The following is a 22413-nucleotide window of genomic DNA, read 5'->3' on the forward strand; positions in this document are numbered from 1 at the left end:
AAGAGAGAATGAAAGGAAAGAAAGAATAGAAGGAAGGAAGAAAGGAAGACAGACAGTGGTTTAGTCGCTAAGTCATGTCCAACTCTTGCGATCCCATGAACAGTAGCCCACCAGGCTCCTCTGTCCATGGGATTTTCCAGGCAAGAATATTGGAGTGGGTTGTCATTTTCGTCTCTAGAGGATCTTCCAGATCCAGGAATCGAACTGGGATCTTCTGCATTGCAAGCAGATTCCTGCATTGCAGGGGATTCTTTATCGACTGAGCTACAAGGAAAGCCCAGACAAGTTACCTATAACTAACAAAAACTCCTAATTTTCTATTTAAATCAAAACAACAACCTTGAAAATATGTCACTCATTTTTTTTTTCCAAACTGAAAATAAAAAGCCAAACCTAATTTGTCACCTTAAAAATACATTCACAAACGCACAAAGTATCTCGCTCAACCAGGAGTAAAGTGTCCTCTAAACACAGTCAACATGCCTTTGGCAGCAAAATGCCAAGAACTGAAACTAATCAAAAAATAATATAAACACCTACACTATCAACATACAGTAACATTAATCATTACATTCGACCACCAAGTTCTAGTACTTGTCATTTAAAAAAAAAAGTATTAGCTAACGTGGTTCGAGAAACTTCTAGTAGGTGAGGGAGTCTCAGTTAAAAATTAACCTATGCCAAAGAAAACACTACAAATTTGACATTTCATAAACAATTGTGTCAAACAGCAATCCAAAATTAATAGTGGAATAAATTTTTAAAATTATTTTGCTTCAATTAGCAGTTTTGCTACTGGTGAACAAATTAATACAAAAATGTAACTTAAGCTCAGCCGCTAAGCAGGCCTGTTTGCATAAGTGAATTAGGAAAGTTGCAAAGGAATGATATCATATTCAGTAAGCTGTTCAGTTACATCACAGCCCTGAATAAAAAGAGAATGTGTACCAAAAGCAGTTAGCTTCAGAATGCATCTTTTGTGCCTCAAAGAAATAAAATCTCTCATATTATTCAAACACCAAGATAAAAACTGAATCATTATAACAATATCATACGATATTTCTTTTTCTAGCAGTAATAAAAGATATTTCACTCATATGATAACTACATTTACATCTATATTAGCAGATACAACTGGCTTTGTTAACTCAATGGGGTAATAATAGTAATAATAAAATAATAAAAGCAGAGAATTTATTAAGCACTTAATATATGCCGGTCACTGTTCTAAGCACTTTCCAGGTATGAATTCATTTTCACAACGGAGCTTCCAGGTAAGTGCTACCATTCCTTCCATTAGTTTCCAAATGCTTACACATTTTAATAACTAAGACCAAATCATTCTTGCTCGACAACTATATAAACAATTCACCAACATCCAAACACTTCTCCATCCCTCTCAGCAATATAAGACATGAGAACAGACTGTCCATGCAGTCATACAAGTTCAATAAATGCATCGCTACTAATACGTTCGTTTTTAATGCTGTTCAAACATTCACATGGAAACAGCTCTAGCGTAAATATCCCCGAACAAATGGCTGTATATTATCCAGGAGGGAGCAGTTGGACCGCCAGACTGGGAAAGTACTAGGCCATCTGGCTCCAGCAATCTCTCCAAAACCATCAGCTTTGTTTTCACCCCCAGACTCCAAACAACACATTTTCCACTGTGATGAGTTTACATTTTCCCAAACACAGGTCCTGATCATGCATAAAAATTCCAAACTTCTTCATTCCTCTATGTGCAAGGAAATTTAAATCACCTGCATTTTTGACATGTTACCAAAAGAGAAAGCTGCTGAAATATGGCTCCTAACTATAAACTTGCCCTGTCCTTTTCTGTTTGCTTGTTTCCTCAAATAAATGAAAGAATCTCTCTGCTGGCCTTGTTGAATTCCTTGGGAAATTATTGATACACTAAAAATGTGTTTATCTACCAATGAAGGACCACAAACAGAAAGAGCTGTTAATCAATTCTACGTGGCTGTGGCAGGATATAATGAAACAATCAATAGGAAAAAATGCACTTGCATCAATAACTTAAAGTACCGGGAACATCAAAATAAATATGTAAAGATTAGCTGGAAAGAGAACTATGACAGCAGTTCTGATTATTGTATCTTAGACTTCTCACTGCTCTGGGGCTTTTAAGGGGTCCCCTCACCATACTGCCTACCTTCAAACCCATACACACCAGGATTATGTGACTATTAGTTTTCCCTTTCCAAAAAAAGAGCTTTGGTTTGAGGGCAGGGAGTGTTTGTTTTTGATAACTTAACGGAATTTAGTACTCTTTCTTTGAACTATAAAAATGTCGCTTTTTTTCAAAGCAAGATGGTAGGAGGGAAGAAAAATTAAAGGTTTTTAAAAATAATAATAATTTAACAATAACTCACTGAAGCAACCACAGAACATAATAATATTTCAAATACTACAGGAAAATCTGAACAGAGGCATATCAAACCTCAGACCTCTCTCACTGAGTTCATTTGCGTTTCCACAGTAGATACTGCTGTTAGATGCAACAGCCATAAACTTCTGGATCCTACAGGCCTTTCTGCATGCTCTCTAATGGAATACCAAAAACAGCAATGACACAAAAACAACCTATTTTTAGTCCAGCTAAACTTGGTTTTGAAAAACTCTTCCCAAAAGCAAGCTTATTTTCTAGTTGCGGACAAGTATTTAAAATATCATTATATCCTTTTTGTTCTATAAAAAAAAAGTACAGGGATGAGAGGCTCAGATCCTTACACGTTCACTTCTAATAAAGCTTCCCCTTTCCTGGTAGAGTCCAAAATTAAAAGTCATTACCCAAAATAGTGTAATGAGACACTTTGAAAAGGTGTGAAATACTATGTCATACCAATACATCTTGGTTGATTGAGTACATTTCTGTTTGATCTCAGTGCTACTAACTCCACCCAAGATCAGGAACACTCTACTAAAATATCAAGTGCACAGCTAGTTTTGAATTTTGCTTGCCAAAGATTCCCTTTGAGTTTTAATCCCAACTTGTGAGTCAAAGATATGACATCACATACATAAAGCTGCATCTGATATGAAAAATGTTATGATAAATTAGCAGCTAAGACACTTGAACTATACCGAGATATTCCCTCTGAAATTTATGATGTTATTAGAACTCATCACATCACTGAAATTATTCCATTCTGCAACAAAATTCTAAATATCAAAATTGTGAGTCTATCTGTAAGAATTTCACAGGGGAAAAAAAGTAAGTATTTAATCAGTCACCTATATCAAGCTTCTGATTGAAGGGGTCACTGCATATTTAACTAAAATCAAAAACTCAAGAAATTTAAAAGTCAGACTTGGCATTTTAATGATCATAGAATAATTTCAAAGCTAGATGAGAATCCACAGTTTTACTTATCAAAGCTAGAACAAAATAATTACATCACAGCTAAGGAGAGTCAGGCTCTTCATGCTGATCTGCTTTTTGAAGACTATTGTATTAGCTGTGTACACAAGAAGCTAACCTACTTCCCAAACTCTCACAGCACATAATCAAGGAACAAGCAACCGGATAACGGGCAGAGATTGCCTTTCAAAGTAAAAGCTACAGAGAAGGCATTAGACAACTATTATGAAAGCAAACAGGTATGCCTGGAAAAACCTTTTTTCTTGATATTTTTAGACTAAATTCAGATAATTACTAAATTTGTTTTTCAGGTCACTCCCCACCAAAATACGTAATTGCCTACATTTACAATTTTAACTTTCAGTGAGATTTCATAGTATGGCAAATGACTTTCTTATATCTGTTCCTACTACACTTTATTTTATTCTGGTCCCACCTCCACCCTCACAACTGATAGAATTTATGAAACCAAACAGTCAAAGAATGCCTTACACTGTAATTTTTCTTAAGCTCTATGACCCTGTTAGTAAAATGATATTAGATGTACTGCTTTATAAAAATCAAGATTATTTTTCCACCATAGAACAGTGTGTAAAGTCAGCTCATTTCATAATAGGAAAATCAATTCTTGTGGCACTTTTTCTTTCTTTTGTTTTTACAGGGCCTAAAATAAAGTTTTGAGAAAAGGTATCACTTCAAGCATGTCCTAATTTTATGTTCCTTACAACTGTTCACTTCATAGAGTTGCCTATAATTTAATATTTAAGTGGCCAATATTTCACAAGCAGACAGTTCTTATATACTGGTTTGTGGGGATGTTTTTATCTTTTAAAAATTAAACTCTAATAAGTACATAGTTTGGAATATGTATTAGAATTCATACTTTCCCTCTTCCCCTCCCATCTTTGATTTCCTCTGATGGAAATGGAAGAAAAAGATATCCAAGGTATCAAACACAATTTTTTACACAAAACTCCACTTAAGACATTCTTGATTTGATATCATTTTTTTTTAAGTTCCTGAAATCAAGTTTTTGTGGCTTTTTATTTGGCAGGAAAAACATTTTTAAAAAAATACAGTGTGTCCAAATGAAAGGGAATTAGCCTATATAATGATCAAAGCCAGTATAATAATAAAACAATGATATTAATTAAAGTATAAATGTGCATTTACTCTGAACGATCAACTAAGAAAACAGATCTTCAAGAAAGTCAAATATTTAGGCTAATAATTTGAAACAGATTTCAAGAGATATGTATTCTTCATTTTAAAAAATACATTTCATACTCTCATGTTTTTTTACTTGGCTCACAATGAAATATGAAGGTAATAATTACAATTAGCTGTTATTTAATTGGTCCTTGCTGAGTAGATTTTAAAACTTCCAACAGCTGGGTGCATTTTATACAACATATTTAAGCCATGGGTATCTAAAAACAATGTTTAAATATGCAAGTATACCCTAAATTGAAACTTTCCAAGCCAGTATCTCTGAAAACTTTGTCCCCCTTTTTAAAGGGAATATTTTAAAATCACAATCAAGCAAATGAGCTTTAACCCTCTCACTAAATTGGTGGTTAGTACACAATGGGTAACTTTCTCTTTGTTCTGATTTCTTTCCCCCACCCAATAAAACTGTCTCCTTTTTTGTTACTAAATCCTCCAGCTACCTAACCAGATATTTAATTGCTAAACTTTTTCTTAAAATTAAAAAAAAAAAGTTTCTGCCCCTCGTAAAAACGTCAGACCTCTTTTCTGACTCGGCTCATAATTGTATCTTTTAAACCATAATTCAACCTTAATATATACTGCTTGGCACCCGCGTGTTGGGTAGCTTAAGAAAACGCCGTCTATGTACCTTTAAGACCACAAGCTCACTCATGCTGCCTGGCTTCTTGCCAAACTTGGAGGCAAGAGCAGGAGGATTTTTGCAAAATGCCCTCTAACAATTGTCGCTCCCTCTTTCAATACTACCACCATCGCCATCTCTCTTTTTTTAATGCGTAGAATAGGTCATCTACGCTCTCGATCCATCTCCCCATTCCTGGAGAGGCTGCCTTTGCCCCTCACCCGTTCCCTCTGCCCTCCACCTCCCAGGGGAGGTCCTGATGGGTTGAGTTTCACAAGTTCAGCCCGATCTGCACCAGGGTCCCTAGGCACCTTCTGCGCCCCCTGGGGCTCCCTGGCCGGGTCAAAGGAAGTTCAGCCCTTATTCTCCCCCACTCAGCACCCCCATAGTCTTAATTCACAAGGTCTGAATTTCCCTTGCAAAGAAGGAGCCGTCGAGCTACCTTCCCCACGCGGCGAGCCAACTTGTTCATGGGCATTTGGGAGGCTGCGCTGAGAGCGGTCTGCCCAGGCATTGAGAGTTCGACTCCCAGCCCTCTCGCTAAGCAGTCGCCAGCTTCTTGACTCTCCCAAATTTCGCGGCCGTGGAGTCACCCCCGCGGCGCGAAATTAAGAAACTTACTTGTTTTGTCATGGAGTCAATGAGGCGAACGTAGAAATCCTGCTCGGTCCTTATTCCTGGGGGAGGGGGCGGGGGATAGGGGAACGAAAGAGAATTTAGTGAGAGAGGATCTGAACAAAACAAACAAACAATGGAGCTCCAAGACTGACGGAACTCCGACCGTCCCGGAGCACAGCCGGGACCCCCTTTCCCCAGGGCGCGGATAAGGGCCACTGGCCTAGCCCGAGCGCTTTTGGAAGGCAGCCGCCAAGCGCTGGCAGCCGGGAATAAAATGGACCCCCCACCCGGGTACTATCCCTTCCGAAGGCTGGAGCCCCTCTGCGCGCTCGCCTGCAGCCCCCAAGGCCCTGACCGCTCGAGCCCCCTGAACTCGACGGACTTTGGGGATGAAGTCTACGCTAAGCCGAGAAGCCCGGCCTTAGAACGCGGGGGAAGAAAAACAAAGCCGCCCAGCGCGGGTTAAGGCACCACACCTGGGCCCAGGTACGCTGATGCGGCCGTCCTCGGGCCACTCAGAGCCCTCCTCAGGTGAGACCTCTTCAAGCAAAACCGGGCCACTTTACCCCAGAATGCCAAACAGCTGTGCTTTGCTCAGGGTTCTCGCCCAGCTGGGGCTCCCCCACGCCCCCTACCCGCACCCGCAGCCCCGGGTACCGGCGTGGACCTGACAGGAGCCTCACCGTTGCTGTAGAGGAGCTGGAGCCGGTAGTGAATCCCGTTATTGGTCTTTTCGCTGTTGGCTTCCTGGGTTGCAGCAGAACGCAAAGACATAAGAGATGCAGGAGAGGTTGGCGTGAGCTAGTGGACCGACTTCGAGGCATCTTTCCCCAAGCAGGGACCCCCGGCCGGGGAGCCGGACAGGCCCGGGAGCAGCAGAAATTGCGGCCAACTTTGATCCCTCCGCCGCCCTCCCGACCCTTACTGCTCCCTCTAACTTTCCAGAAAATTTCGTGGGGCGCGCACAGGCGATCCCGTGGCTAGGGCCTGCGGACAAGCAGAGGCAGGAGCTGCGCGTCGTCGCGCGGTCGAGGGCGGGTTCACCCCGGAGCCCTTGACCCTGGAGTGCGAAGCCGGGCTCGCCTCTCTCCAGCTCCGGGGAGTCGGTGCGAACTTTTCTGGAGCAGAACCTCATGAGCGGGGAGCCCAGGTTCGCCCAGAACGGGAAGTGGCTTGGGGACCCCGCGCAGGGATGTGTCACGGATGCTCTGCACTCGCGGAGGAGCGCGCCTCCCAAAGCGCCTGGGCCTGCTTCCCGGCCAGGGGGCGAGGGGCAGCGGCGCTGCGCCCACTTACTTTTTCCTTCTCCACGAACCCCACAAAGGCTGTCCTCTCGATCTCCACGGGCTGGCCCTGTCTGTCGTAGAGGGCCAGGACGAAGTGGAAGAAGTTGGATTTCCGCAGATTGGAAGGCGGCTGCTTCTCAAAGTGAGCCCGGGCCAGACCCACCCCGCTGCGGCCAAAGACGCAGAGTTAGACGGCTAAGCGGGACAACAACCCGAGACCCCTTGTCACCCCTTACACACGAGCGAACGCTCAAACCACCACCTTGTCTGCCCCTAAAACGCCCAGTGGGCTTCCTACACGCCCCCTCAGGCGCCTCGGGCCCATCAGGCGATGGGACCAGAGTGCCCGCGACTGTCCCGTCCTCCCCGCCGAGAACCAGCGCGCCCCCCGAATTTGACGGAGAGGTGTGAAAGTTTTGTTTGGGTTTTGCGCACGAGATAAAACGCTGTAGGCATTTATCCCGACTTGACTCCGCTGCATAGACAGGATAAAGTAGCGGTGGCTGGGGTGAACCCGGATCGCGGCATGAAGACGGTCGTTGACAACTTAGAGGGTGGGATGGGGAGTTGGTTCCCGCCACCCCCTCGAGTCTCCCGTGGGCAGGTGAGAATGGAGGGGGGAACATGCTCAGCTCCTCGCTGCAGCAGCCATCCTCCGGGAAACCTTCTGTGCCCCCGGGACAGCCGCGGATGCCCGGCACAGGGAAGCTGCATGCCCCCCCCACCCCCCCACCAAGGAAAGCATGTGGAGGAAAAGGACCTGCAGGTGGGACTCAGGGCTGTCAGGGGTGGTCGCTGTGGGAAAGGGAATTGATTTTTTTTTTTTTAAGACCTGTCCTGACAAAGTTTTACTGTTTCGCAGAAATCCTCACACGCTTTCCAGAAATCCTATGAACAAGGGCTGACGGCTGAGCGCGCCCTCCCGGGGGTTGGAGCCCGGGCGCCAGGGGCTCGGTGAGGCCACTGACAGCTCGACCTGCCCGGACACAAGGGCTCGCGCGCGCACATACACACGCACGCGCCACACACAGACGTACACACACTTTCGCTTCTAGCCCGGTTACCCAACTCACTCTCACTACCAACCACCGCCATCCTTATTATCACTGGGGACGGGAACAGTGTTGTGGACACTTGTCCCCAGCCCGGAGAAGATGAGGATGATGTAATTAGTCATCTTCCTTCTTCCCCTTCCGCTCTCTCTGGGCGGGATAGAGTCTTGGGCCACCATATCTCCCACTCTCCCAAGCCCAAATGGTGGCCTGAAAAAAAGGGGGGACTATTTCTCAGTTGGGACCAGGAGTCCCCAGAAAGGGTACAGAGGGTGCCCGGAAAAGTTCCCCCAGGTCAGTCTCCTAAGCAGTGCCTCCAGGCCATACAACCTAGCATTCCAGGAGCTGAGAGTGGTAGAGGGGCTTAGAAGGGGCCACAGTTACAGACTGTAGGGAAGACTTTCAGAAGATGTCAGAATTAAAGTTAGGAGTTGCTCTTCTCCGGGTGGACCAAGAAAAATTGAAAGCTACAGAGAGGAAAGGAGAATCAGAGAGGAGAAATAAGATGATTCTAGGGGGAAATGTAAAGAGAAAATGAGTTAAGAGAAGGGAAAAAGAGGAAAGAGGGAGAAAGTGAAGAAAGAAGCAGGAAACAAGGAAAAGAAGGAAGGAGAAGAAAGGGGGGAAGAAAGGAAGTGAAGAAAGGAAAGGAGGAAGAAAAAGGGAGGAAGAGAGGCAGAAAAGGAAGGAGAAGGAAAGTTTTCAAGTGGGAGAAAAGGGTAAAAAGAAAGAAAAAGAGGAGGAAGGAAAGGAAGAACGAAGAAGAGGAAGGAAAGAAGAAGGAAAGAAATGAAAACAGGCAAATAAAAGACAGAAAAGCAGAAAAAAATAAAAGGAAAGGAAAGAAAGAAAAGACAGCCGGCCAGAAAAGAAACAGCAATCACAGAAAAACACAGATATCCAACATCACGCTGGTGAGAGCCTCTTCTGGCTTAAAACAAAATGAAAACAGTCACAGACCAGGCAGGGGAAAGTGCCGGTAAATCGTGGGCTCCTCGCAGGCAGCTCCCGGCTCTCCGGCCGCAGGCAACCAAGACCTGGCCGCTGGGGAGCGCGGAGCCCCGGAGGCGAGCAGAGCCCAGCCGCAGACGCAAGAGCGCGGCTCGACCCCGCGGCGGCAGCTGCCGCTACCGCCGCCCGGCTCTGCTGCTCGCGGCTTGCCTCCCCGGCCGCGGTCCCCCAGCGGTACCCACCTCTGCGCCGCCGTGTTGGCGTCCAGCACCCCGGCGCCCTGCATCCACGTCCGCACCGCGTTCATGCCGCTGCCCAGCGGCTCTTCCTTCATGCTGCTTCCACTCCGTTGGATGCTTTCCTGAATCCCAAACATGAAAACAACCTTTTCTTGTGGAAAATCTCCTCCCCCTTGAAAATTTGAAAAAAAAAAAAAAAAAAGCAAAGAAAACGCCAGCCAGAGATTTTTTTTTTTTTTTTTTTTGAGTCGATGAACTCGAGCTAGATCAAGGCGGGCTGGAAAGCAAATTTTTAAAAAATGTAAACCTTCGCTCAAAATTGAGCGATAACCCGGAAAAAAAGAGAGAGAGAGAGAGAAAAGGAAGGGAAAATCCAACAAAAAGACCAAAATAAAAAAAAAAATAGAGATGTGTGCTTGGCTGTTGGGGGTTGTTTGGTTGGTTAATTTTTGGGTTGGGTGCTTTTTTTTTTTTTTTTTTTTTTTTTTTTTTCTTTTTTTTTTTTTTTGTAATGATCACAGGCCGGTGAAGGACAGGAGGGGCTGGAGTTTCCTTTTGTAGAGGTACCGTTCACTTGAAGAAGCAGGAAGAAAAAAAAAAAAAAAAAACCCTGATGGCAATTTAAGAAACAATAGACTCAACTCGCGCTGCCGGCTTTGCTACTTCAAGTGTCATTTTCCACAACCAGGCAAGTTTTTCCTCTCTCTCTCTCTCTCTTTTTTTTTCCTCCTTCTCTCCCAACCAAAGATGTTTCTTTCCTTTCAGCGTGTATAGATGAGGAGGACGCTGGTTGCCGTAGACAGATACACCAGAGAGGGAGAGTAGGGTGGGGGGAAGGGGGAGGGGGTAGGGAAAGACAGAAAGAGGAGAGGAGAGGAGAGGGAGAGAGAGAGAGAGGTGGACCCTGCTAGATAGAGACTCTGTTTTCTCCTTGCTAAAATAGAAGTGATTTGCAGGCTTTCCCTATGGAATCCAGTTTGACTCTCCCCAGAGCTAAACACAAGCACACTAACCCCAAAGGGAGGAGGCGGGGCCCGCGCCACAAGGGCCCGCCCCCTCATTTGCATAACGTCATCCTTCCGCCTCGCCGTAGCCAATCGCGGCGCCGGAGCCTCCGGGCTCTCAGCGCAGGGCCACGCTCCCTCATTAACATCCCTCACCGGGTGGCGCAGGGTAGCCGGCCAAAGTTCTTTGCAAAGTGGCGAGCGAAAGATCGCTGAGTACCCGCGTCCGAGCTGGAGAGGAGCGGGGCTAAGCTGGGAAGTGCCGGGCAGAAGGGAAACAGAAGGAAGGGGAGGAGGATATTCTTCTCAGGGATTTGAGCTGGGGTCTGCATCCTGGCCATTGCAGTCCGCTTAGCATCCTCGCCGCGCTCTGAGCGCGTTCGAGGCGCACAGGCTGCGCCCTCCCAGGGTCGTGTCCTGCTCCGCTGTTCTGGGACGTCGGGGGCAAAAGTGGAGGAGACGGGAGAGCTCGGGCAGAGAAAGCAGGACGCGCATCCCAGGTGCCCACCTCTTCGCTTTGAGGAGGGGGTGGTGGGTTGGAAAAATGGGTGCGCGAGGTCGGCGCTGGGAGCTCGCGGAGGGCACTGCCTCCACGTTGGGAGGGAGGGGTGGGAGGGGTGGACCCTGGGCCGGGGCAAGGGAAGCGCTGTGGATCCCCAGGGAGAGGTGGACCGGGCTCTGCCCCTACACTTCTCGCTGGACCGCTTGCCTGGAGACGGCCGGCATTAGGCACTGGCCTCACACGCTCACTTCTTTGGAGTATTCTGCAGGATAGGTAAACGGTGGAACGAATGCTCTCACTGTAGATGTGCCAGGCTGCGTTTTAAATTTTGCTGGCATTCAATCCCCACCCTCTCATCTCCGGCCCCCAAATAGATTTTTTCCTTAGTGTAACTACCGAAACAAAAACAACATCTCTGATGAGTTACTTGGTGTAGGGTTTCTCTCTTCCTTGTTCTTTCTGTTAAAATTGGGGGCTTGAACAAACCCTCCCCCAACTTCTCACTCTGCGACCTGTCCAGAAAGAAAGATCTGGGGAAGGAGGGAATGAAGGGAGGGAAAGAGGGAAGAAGGAAGGGAAGAAGAAATGCTCCCCTACCTCAGATCTTTCAACATATATGGTTGTGGCTGGCAAAGGAAATAGCTAGATGTTTCTGGGTAATGTGCCCCATCATTTTTTTAGCAGGTTGTAACCTCTAATAAGCACATGGTGAACTTCTGTTTCATTGCTCTCATAGGAACTCCCTGAATGAAGCCAAATCTGCTAAAGGCTCCTTTGGGGAAATTCTCTGCCAGAAATCCAGGTCCCCTTTCTGCTTGCCTTTCTTGGCCCTTTGATTTAGGAAGCTCATCGGGTCAGTGATGGAAAAGTACACATGCCCATGTTGAATGGAATGGAGACAGGCAGAAGTTAAGCTTTGTGCTCTTCACAGAGCAGAAAAGCAAGAGCCACTTCCAAACTAGTTGAAAGACTATTTCAGGCCTGAGGATACATGGCCACTGTCTTCAACACTGCTTTATCTCTTGTGCACAAAGCCTGCCCAGTCTCATACCACTTAATTTGGACCATTTAATGTGCTGAGCTTCCTCCCTGGTACCATAACTAATGCCACTTCCTCTAAGATGCTCTTGAAGAGATCCGTTTGACCCAGCAGGATCCCCACACCTTCTACCAGAGTTCCTGTCATACAGTAGATGTTCATGAGGGGTATGTTGTTGGAAACACTGGAAGGATTATAGATCTGTGAAGAGGCAAAATGGAAGGCTGGACATCCACCTCTACAGTATTTAACTGCACAACTGAAACTTGGACTGCTAAAAACTTCTCAAAACTCCAAGTTTAGGCCCAAAGGGTGTCCAGAGCCAACCCCCTTCCCCTTCCTGGACTTCTCTGCCCCCTCTGCCTTCTTTCCTCCCCTGCCTTCTCTGAAGGGATCCTTTAAAGAAGGGGGACCAGGATGCAGAGGCCACCCTCCTATCCAAGAGTCCCAGATAGCACTGGCAAAAGACAGAGACCTCCCCCTCTTTAACTTCCTGAATCTCTATTTTACACTCCAGTAAACAGTGTTCAGGACTCCAAGTGGAGTCTGGTGAGGTACAAACCCCAGTAATGAGGAACACATAACAAGGGATCAGATCACTGCCAAAGGTGACAGAGAAAGGAGAGACACAGCCACTCTGAGGACCAGGATCAGTGAGAGTAACACAACAGATGGATTCCTAGGAGGGGTCAAGCAAATCTAGACACACTCTACAAATGATGTGTTTGTGAAGGGGCCTGAAGCTATCTCATCCAAAAGAGAAACTGGCCCAGAGAAATTCAGGCAGCCCAGTTCCTGCCTGAGAGCCAAGAATCTCCAGGATCTACATAAGAGGAAGACAACCTCCACATCTACCAGGCCTTGGGAGGAAAAGAATACTAATAAAAGGAGACAGGAAAGTTGATATGACCAAGTCCATTTGTACAGAGGTAGCAGAGATTTCACCTGGGATGGTGAGTGTGTTTTATTTGAATCAAGCAGAGTGTATCTGGAGCTTTCCTTCTGAGTGTGCTTGCACTTTCTCACTCAGTAATAAATGTTTAAGTAGGAAGGAAGCTAAAGAGAAGGTGGAAAAGAGACAAACAGGGTGATAGAAAACTGGGAATGACACCCAGGCCAGCAGACTGGTAGCTTTTTGTAGATTTCCTCTGGTGAATACTGAACTAGCCGCTGGCAAGTTTAAACTTTGAAAAATGTCTTAAACGCTTTTCAGTCTTCCCTCACATAAGGTTTGCACCACCTCCAAAAAGCAAAACGTGTGTGTATAGGGGTAACTATATGTACTGAGGCCATCTTCATCCTTTTTACATTGTAGTCACATCTCCAGTGGAGAGAAGAGACAAATTTGTGTGTATGGCATTGCCAGGCTTTATAGTATATTTGTTGTATGACTTTAGGGTAATTTAAAAGGCCAATCCCCAAACCCAGCTTATCAGCTTAATCAAAAGGGGGAAGGAGAAATTTTGTTAGAAATGCAGTTTTCCAGGCCATGTCCAGACCAACAGAATTAGGGACAAAGAAAGTGAGGAGTGAAGAAAATGTACATGAGGAAGATATACAGCAGATTGACTTTTTATGTGGAAGAAGCAGTTGGCAAGGTTTGATATTTCCTCTGTGATGAGTCCCTCAGAGTTTCTTCCAAGGGATGGTTGGGTGGCAGAGGTCTACATCCTCCCTCTCAGTTGCTCCAAACAGTGAACAAGGCTGCTCAGTACCCAGGCTCTCCCTGGGCGGGGGGCAACTCAGACCCAGTGAGCAAGCTCCCCTCCCCACCCCAAACTTGGATGCCTTCTTGCTCTTGGCTTCCTCAGACACTTCCAGCACAGAGAGATCAATTCCATTTCCAAAAGAGCATCAATGCTGCAGTAACTTCTGGGGAGTGCAAATAGAAACACACCCACTCCCCAAAAGGGCAGAGATAAGATAAACACAGCTAAACTAGGACTTGGGGGACATCACTGGGAAAGAGGGAAATTTCTCTGCTCGTCTGCCCCCAGGAGGCCAGACTTGGGACCTGTCATTTGAAAATTCCCTCATTTCAGTCCCTTAAGAAGGTGCACACCCGGAAGGGCTGCCTATCAGGGTAATGGCCCCTGCCTTTTGCTGCTAGCCTGATCCCACTCAGAGTGAACGGGGGCTGTGGTGGGGGAGAGATGCCTCTTTAAATGCTGGGAAAGATGGGGCGATGAAGGTCAAAGGTACCAAGTACTGCGGCATGCAGCCGGCCCCAAAGGCGGTCCACCCTCAGCCTGGAGTCTTTGGCAGGGGCGTGCAGAGGCCAAGGCTCCGCCGAAAGAGGAGAGGGTTGGGAGTAAGTAGGAGTCCGGGACCCTGGGAAAGTGAGGACCTGAGCGGTGCGCGACTCCGCTGCGGCCCCAGAGCCGCACCCAGAAGCCTGCAGGATCGATCGCTGTTGCCTTCGGCAAAAGCCTGACTCTGCCCTCCTAAAGACCTCTACCTGCTGCCCTCGGGAGTGCACTGGAGTAGGAGGCAGTGGTTTCGCTGGAAATCCGTCTGTCCTTCCTCCTTGCTCTCAGTGCTCTGGCAAGAGGCAAAGAGAAGGGACCGTTTCCCCGGACCATGAACACTGATTCCTACCCCTAGGGCTGCAGAGAAAGCCCGGTTTGTTCACCCATTCCGGTTGACACTTCCAGACCCTGGGAGCATGCTTCGCCCCATAGTACAGACAGGGAAACTGAGGCCTACAGAGGGACAAAGTCACCCACTGAGAGCTAGGAGGTAGAAATCAGGCAAATAACACCGTTGAGGCTCTGGCTTGGGAGGCTTGGTCGTCCTAGGAGGGGGGCTTGAGGCAAGGGGTCCCAATAAACCTTTCCCAGGCGAGCCTGCTGACTCTCCTGGGTCCCCTGGGGCTCCCCCAGGAAAGAAGAGATCTCAGTTGTTGAAGGTTTGATAGGTACAAACTCACTGAATTCCCACAACCAACAAAGAAGGCGGGTAAAATCACCTCTATTTTACAGGTGAGAAAACTGATGCTTTGTGATTTAAATGAAACAACTTGTCCAGGGCTGCACTGCCGATAAAGCCGCTGAGCGGAAATTTCTCCAGAGCCAGTACCCTGAAAATTGGATCCGAACCACTCACCCAGCGTGCTCGTTCATCTCCAGCGTTTGCCTTGGTTCTTGCCCTCCATCGTTCAAAGATCCCTTTAGCTCTCAAGCCTGTAGGTATCCCAGACGACCAAGGAGCGTGGGCGCAAGATGTACCCTAAGGGCAGGTAGCAGAGAGTAGAGAGGAGGATAAAGGGTTCTGAAAAGCGCTAAAACTGTACGCACATTCCCGCGGTCGCGGTCCGAGCATCTCTGGGTGGCCAGTGACAGGACGCGCTAGGGTCCTGCCGGCTCCAGCCCTGACTGTGCCACGTTTGCTAGGAGATCTCCAGTCATCCGCTTCTCCCCAGCTTTAGCTGAACTTTTAGAGCTCCAGGCACACGCAAAGTCGCCTAATTGAAATAAACTAAATGCAAGATTGTGTGGGGATGCCTGGGACTCCCTTCAGAGGGCAGAAATCTGGACATCTGCGGGTGTGCTTTAATGGAGGAAGGCCATATAGCCTTGGAATGACCGCAGCTAAAAGCTCGTTATTCTGTGCAGAGAGAATACAGTTGGCGGCACTGCCAGAAAGGTCCCAGTCCAAGGCTGTCCCAGGGCGCGACCGTACCCCTCCCCTGACCCTTCCGCACAGCCCTCCAGCCCGCAGGATTGGAGTCTGATAAGGCTGGTTGATTCTGGAGTATGAATGGCCCTTGCTCCCCGCTCGGAAGGAGATTCCAGGGTGGCAGAATGAGGCTGCCTGCCGGGCTGTTTACAAATTAGCATCCCTTCATCAGTGCAAATCCAAAAAGAAAGAAACTGAGTCTTCCGAGGATTTGGAGTGGAAGGGAAGGAGTAGGAGGCCTGTTTGCTTAGAGGAAAGTAGGAGAAGGGAAGAGGAGTTTTTAGCAGACTAGCTTGAGATTCCCGAGTCACAAAAAGTTTTCGGGTGTTTTCCTTAAGGGGCAATTCACTAGATGTTTTTTATGCACCGTTCCGCGCTTGGAGGTCTTTGTTGGATGTGTGTTATTGTGAGTGTGCAAATGTGTTTGTACAAACAAAGAGTGGTTGCATATTGTGGGCCTGTGCAGTTAGGAGTGTGTGGCAGTGAGTGACATCGTGCACTTGGGTACATGCGTGTCCATGTGCTTGAGGATTGTTGCACACAACCGTGAGTACACAAGGGCATGTCTATAGTGTGTGCGTGTGTCACGTGTAGATGTGTCTCAATTGTGAGTGTGCATGTGAAGAAATGTGTGTGTTTGCGCAAAAGCATCGTACATGTGTCTGAGCCTGGGCTCGTATGTTATTCGTGTGCCACGTGTGCATGTGAAACCCAGCAAAGTAGTCACAAAAAATCTCAGGTCCAATCAAACGAAAGGTGCAGGCAGCATCCTACGACAAGGAAAACTGTTGCTCCTTTAGCCTGCAGGTAGCAGGGAGCTGCCCACGGGGTGCAGGACCCGCCCAAAAGCCACAGGTTAGCCTGCAGAGAGGGTGGGGCAGGTTCCAGCCGGGGCCCACGATTTACCCGGATTGCCCAGTGATCCCTGCTGGATAGTTCTGCATTCTTAATTGACCCTCTGCGGACAGTTTCTGATTATTGACGCCTTGTGTCCTAAAGGAGACTGCTTCAGGCTATCTGCGTTAAGTATTTATTATCGTCATCAACATCATTATCTGGTGGCTGTATGTAGACGGCGCCAGATCCATAGAGAGCCCTGCCCCGCCTCTCCGAGGCTGCCATGGGTGCGCGGTGACAAGCCGCGCCTGAATCTTCCTTTTACGTGGAGCCACAGCGCCACCTCGCGATCACCCCAGCATCCTTCCCACCACTGCCGACTAAGGCAGAACCTTTTCTGGTCCAGACCTCCCAAGTTACCACTACTGGTTTTCCATTTGCTTTTCATTCTTCTTTCCCTCACTAGAACGTTACACTTAGCCAGAGCCTAGAGGTTTCCCAAACAAACTTTGCCGCAGCATCTTTACACAGGAGCAGAATGCCTACACCCTTCTCCACTTGGAGAAGCTCCTCTCCCCTTTCAATCACCGGCTCAAATTAACCTCTTCCGGAAAGCTTTCCAAACCTATTCTATAGGCAGTCACTCACACCGTTCCCTGACTCGCCTAATGCTCATACCACATTGGACAGGAAATATCGTTTAAATATCTCCCCCTCCTTCCTAATCAGGGAGCTCCCCAACAATGTCTATTGTTGCTTATAGCAACGACGATAACAAAAATAACAATAAAAATTAGTACATGCTGAGCAGAGACATTACTTTGCAAACAGAGGTCCGTCTAGTCAAGGCTACGGTTTTTCCAGTGGTCATGTATGGATGTGAGAGTTGGACTATAAAGAAAGCTGAGCCCTGAAGAATGGATGCTTTTGAACTGTGGTGTTGGAGAACACTCTTGAGAGTCTCTTGGACTGCAAGGAGATCCAACTGGTCCATCCTAAAGGAGATCAGTCCTGGGTGTTCATTGGAAGGACTGATGTTGAAGCTCAAACTCCATTACTTTGGCCACCTGATGTGAAGAGTTGACTCACTGGAAAAGACCCTGATGCTGGGAAAGACCCAGGGCAGGAGGAGAAGGGGACGACAGAGGATGAGATGGTTGGATGGCATTATCGACTCAATGGATATGGGTTTGGGTGGACTCCGGGTGTTGATGACGGATAGGGAGGCCTGGCGTGCTGTGGTTCATGGGGTCGCAAAGAGTCGGACACGACTGAGCGACTGAACTGAACTGAGCACATACCATGGAGCATCTTATGCAGTGTACTGTTCTAAACACTTGACTTTCATTATCTCATTTAATTTACCCATGAAAACCATGAAATAAGCATCAATATAATTTCCCAGTTTGCAGATGAAGCTAGAGTTCCCGTCCACGGTCGCATTGCAGAGCCTAACCCAAGTTTTTTGGTCTAAGGCCAGAACCCACTTTTCCTAACCTCTGTGCCTTGCATATTTATTCAGTTCTATATCCACAGGCTTTAAGACAGGGCTAGGCACAGAGTGGGCATTCATATATTTATGAATAAACGAATCACTGCCAATTTAAATTCTTTCCTTTCCCAGAGAGTTGGATTAGAAAAACACTGCAATTATCAAACACTTTGGTTGAAATATTACCACAATGATTTATCCCCAAAGAGGATTCCCACTCCTAACTATTTAGGCGACCTTGGTCAAGTCATTTCATCTTCAATTTCCTCATTTGTAAAAGCAGGTTTACTGTGAAGAATAAGTGAGGGGAAAATGTAAAGTATTTGATACACTCCCTTGTACTGTAGTCATTACCCAATAAAAAATTGCTATTAATATAATTAGTAATGATAGTTTAGAAAACTAAAGCATGAAACACAAAACTGATTTGCCCCTAGTCACAGAGAATTCATAGTACCTCTGTATAAAATTATCTCACTATTATATCTTCATTTCCATTTTGAACATAAAATATGTAATAAAATATGTTTGGTTTATTGTGGTTGGGGTGTTAATGTTAACCGTGCTCTATTAGAAAATTTAAGGGGCAGGGGGGAAAGATATAATTAAACAGTAAATCAGCAGCCTTTGACTCTTACCCTTTCCTTTTGCTTTGTAGATTTTTACCAAGAAGGATTTAAAGAAAGACTATAAAAGTGCTTATTATTCTGGGAAGTACAAAACTCTTATTTTTTAATTTAGGGGACATTCGGAGCTAGTTTTTTTTTCCCCCACTTGAAACACTTTGTTGCTAGTAATACACTAAAAGTTTAAAAATATGTAAGCAAATAGTTGTACCCAAATAAAACAAACAAATGAGAGCCTTTAAACATATTCCAGACCTTCCAACATTTCCCAGAAAGGCTGTTTTAAAGGTTCAAAATCTCTTTGTAGAGGGACCTGTTAAACAATTACTCTTATTAGCAATTTAAGTGAATATGAACTTTACTGTCTGACCAGGCTCTAACTTTCCTACTGTCATAATATTTTAGAAAGACTCTACTGACTGGTATAATCGTATCATAAAGAAGCAACTTCTCCTTAAAGAAATGAGTCTAATAAAATCCACACAAGGCATGGATGTGTCTCTCCATTTAGCAGGCATTTCTAGAAACTTCATCCCAGCCCCACATTTAGTTTAGTTCAATTTGTACCTGTTTCCCATTCTATGCAAGAGTAATGAACATGGATTCAGGAAATTTTACCTGCCACAAATTAATGTGTTAAGAGTTTTTCTTGTGCAGCTGAGAGATATTTTATTACTCCAATTGATGATGTAAGACACTGGCTTTTTGATAGCTGGGCTGGGTAGGGGACCTGTTTCATTTTCTTCTTTTATTCCTATTATGTTAGTCATTACAGATGCTCACCAAAATTATGATTTTTCTTCTTCCAGGTGCATGGTAAGATTAAAGTATTCTGATCCTTCTGCATTTAGATGGGACCTTGTAATTTGCTTTGACAAACGAGGAATTAGCAGAAGTAGTATGTGTTATTTATAGGCAGAAGCTTTAAGCCCCAGTGTGCGATTCACCAAACCCTCTTTCCCTTGTCACAGCTGCTGGCCACCCCCAGATGGAGTTTCGCTCCGCCTGCCACTCTTTGCAAAGATAATGTGGAGTGAAGAGCCCTCCAATCCACAGTGGACTTCTAACATGAATAGGAAATAATCTTTTGTCACTGTAAGTCCCAGGGATTTTTTACTGCTGCATAATTGAGCCTCTCCTAACTAGTATGCCTAGGAAGGTAACCTTATGTTTTTCTTTTTGTGGACAATATGAAAATTCTTCTCCTAGGATGAAAAGTAGACTTTCACATCTAATAGAATAACCAGGTAATGAAATTATTCAACCAGAAATCAGAATCTTATTTTCTTACTCAATTTATACATTTCCTGTGGATCAAAACATCATTTGGGAAACTCAGAAATGAGGGAAAGAACTGAATTTTAGATATGCAGAAAAGGAATCTCAAAATCACTGTTGGATCTTTATAAGGATTTTCAGTAGATTTTTCTTCTATAATGCAATATTTAATTGCAGATATACAGTGAAGGGAATTTTATAGGTTTTGATTAGAAGAGTTTTTATTAGCAGTCATATGAGGAACACAGAAACATTTCTTCCTCCATTGTGTTCATCTCTAGAATTTCAGGTTGAGGAAATGGCAAAAATACTTGACTTATCATCTTGTGTTTAAGGAACATGATCTAGAGCAAATCAATTAAAATTTCCAGATCTTACTTTCTTCATCTGGAAAACAAGACCATCTTTAGGATGCCATCCAGTTCTATTAAACTAGAACTCCAAGATACTTGACTGATTTGAATTTCAAGAATTGATGCTACAGTAGTACAAGAATCTTCCTGTGTTTCTATCTTCAGCGCTGTTTTGTGAGACATTTGTGATTTTTCTCATACTGATCCCCAACTTAAAGCTACTGCTTCTTAAACCAGATAGATAGTGCTTCTTCTGTTTAACTTCACATTTTTTTAATGTGGGAATCTGCTAGAAAATGGACCATATAGATTTGGGAGTTATGTAAAATACTCTGCAATTTTCTAGCCAGGAAGAAAACTTTGGTTTTTATTATTGGAGAACTATTCTTTCAGAACTATTATTGGAGAACTATGCACAGATCACCTAAGGAAATTTCCTGTTAATTTTCATGAAATTTTGTGAGAAACTATTGACGGTGTAACAAGTGCTGTAGGGTGAAATCGTTACTATCTGTTCATCCTCAGTGTGGCATGAGTGATTGCCAGAAGCAATACTATTACTTCCTTTGGATAATAGCTTACAATTGACAGGGCTTCACATGAGTTATTACCTTGATTCCTCTCAACAAACTATGCAAGTGACATTTCTCTCCCATTTCACAAGGGAGGAGCTGAGGTTGAGATCTGCCCTTGCCCCGAGGCTAGTAAGAAGTCAACTTTGGCTGTAACCCAAGAGCCACAGCTGCCCATGAAATTAAGAAAACTGTCTACAACTCTACCAGGGAACAGAAAGTGTTGAAACCAGGCCACAGGGCACTCCTTTACAGAAAGATGGAGGATGCTTTCTGTTACACACATTATTGCTGTCAGCTAATTCCTGGCTTCTCTTTCCTCTGGGCACCCCCCAAAATTACAGTCCTCTCCTTGTAAAGTGTGGTCATCTGACCTACTTGAGCCAGAGCATTTACTTAGAAGTGACAGGACCCTCAGTAGTTGCTCCCCTCAACCAGAGGTATTACCAAGGATAGATCCATCAGTTGGTATCCTGCAGTCATGAACACAGTAAGCAGAGGTCTTTGCCAAAACCCAACAGATTTAATGTAAGTATGTGGTTTAAGCCACTGGGGATTTGGGGTTTGTTGGTTATTGCAGCTTAGCTTAGTCTGTCCTGACTGGTTCAGTTTTCTAATTCACATATAAGCCTTTTGCAAAAAACAAAAACAAATAACTATCTCTGTGGGGTGGCCTCTTGTAAACTTGAGTCACATACAGTTATCCCTCTGTATCCCCACATTCTGGATCCAAGGTTGGTTGAATTTCCTTAATGTGGAACCTGTGGATAGGATGGCCGAATGGACTATCCCACCTTTTACAAGGGACTCGAGCATCCTTGGATTTTGTTATCTGTGGGTCATGGAACCAATCCCCCTTGGATACTGAGGGATGACTGTACACAATCTTTAAAAAGAAAATAGACTCCTGGATCCCTCATGTTTTTATTTAAATTAATTTTACTATCTTAAATATGCACAAGCATTAAACTAGGGATAAATTCTTTATGCACATGGCACAAACAACTATGAAACCAAATTACAAAAAGAATGAAAAAGAAAAGCATCCCAAAAGCAAAGATTTATAAAGAAACAATAAAAAAAAAAAAGTCTGGAAACACTGTTTTGTGGGAATTAAATTCCCACACAAATGTCAAGATGCTTCTGAGTTCAATAAAGTAGGTTCTTTTAGGCTGGTATGTCTGTATAATTATGTCTTGTGTAATGCCTCAATTCTTCTACCATTTTTCTCTTTTTCAGAACCACCACCAAGCATTCCTTAATTCATGTGGTATAGGAAAAGCTTAAAGGAGTTATTTCAGTATCAAATCCACTTCTGTCCCTTTCTTATCAGCTTATGACAATAAAGCATCACTGTTGGCACCCAATAAACATAAGCTAAAATGTGAGACTGGAAATTTTATGTCAGTACTCAGTTTTATAGAAATGACCCAGATAAGCCTGACTGTGCTTGACTTTTTAATGTTACCATTGACATGAAAGCCCTGAGCTTTTAAATTCCTATCAAAGTCTAAGGAACTCTTCATTCTCCAAAATATCTTATATACCACTGAACAGTATGCTGAAAAATAGCTGAAGCGGCACATGCTATGTATATTTTACCATGATTTTTAAAAAGCTTTTTTCAGAGAGAATAGTGCAAGTTTCAG

At 45.1% G+C, this 22413-nt stretch overlaps 1 protein-coding gene and 1 long non-coding RNA gene across 8 annotated transcripts in view; one reads left to right on the plus strand and one right to left on the minus strand.

Moving 5' to 3' along the window:
- EBF1 (EBF transcription factor 1) overlaps positions 1–10387 on the minus strand; it is a 402958-nt gene extending 392571 nt beyond the window's left edge. For all 7 annotated transcript variants that reach the window (XM_043913423.1, XM_043913422.1, XM_043913421.1 and 4 more), the window contains exons 1-4: positions 9387–10387; positions 7152–7308; positions 6539–6602; positions 5859–5914 (exon numbers count right to left, since the gene is read on the minus strand). In XM_043913423.1, coding sequence (XP_043769358.1) covers positions 5859–5914; positions 6539–6602; positions 7152–7308; positions 9387–9520 — 411 coding nt within the window. In that variant the 5' untranslated portion in view covers positions 9521–10387. The remainder of the gene's footprint in view (positions 1–5858; positions 5915–6538; positions 6603–7151; positions 7309–9386) is intronic.
- A 169-nt stretch (positions 10388–10556) lies between these two features.
- On the plus strand, positions 10557–22152 carry LOC122700505. Its single transcript, XR_006342785.1, has 3 exons — positions 10557–10887; positions 19533–19656; positions 22004–22152. It is a non-coding gene; the product is annotated as an uncharacterized LOC122700505 (long non-coding RNA).
- Positions 22153–22413: the final 261 nt, after the last annotated feature.

Source organism: Cervus elaphus, chromosome 9, assembly GCF_910594005.1.
Source record: "Cervus elaphus chromosome 9, mCerEla1.1, whole genome shotgun sequence".
Lineage (NCBI taxonomy): Eukaryota > Metazoa > Chordata > Mammalia > Artiodactyla > Cervidae > Cervus > Cervus elaphus.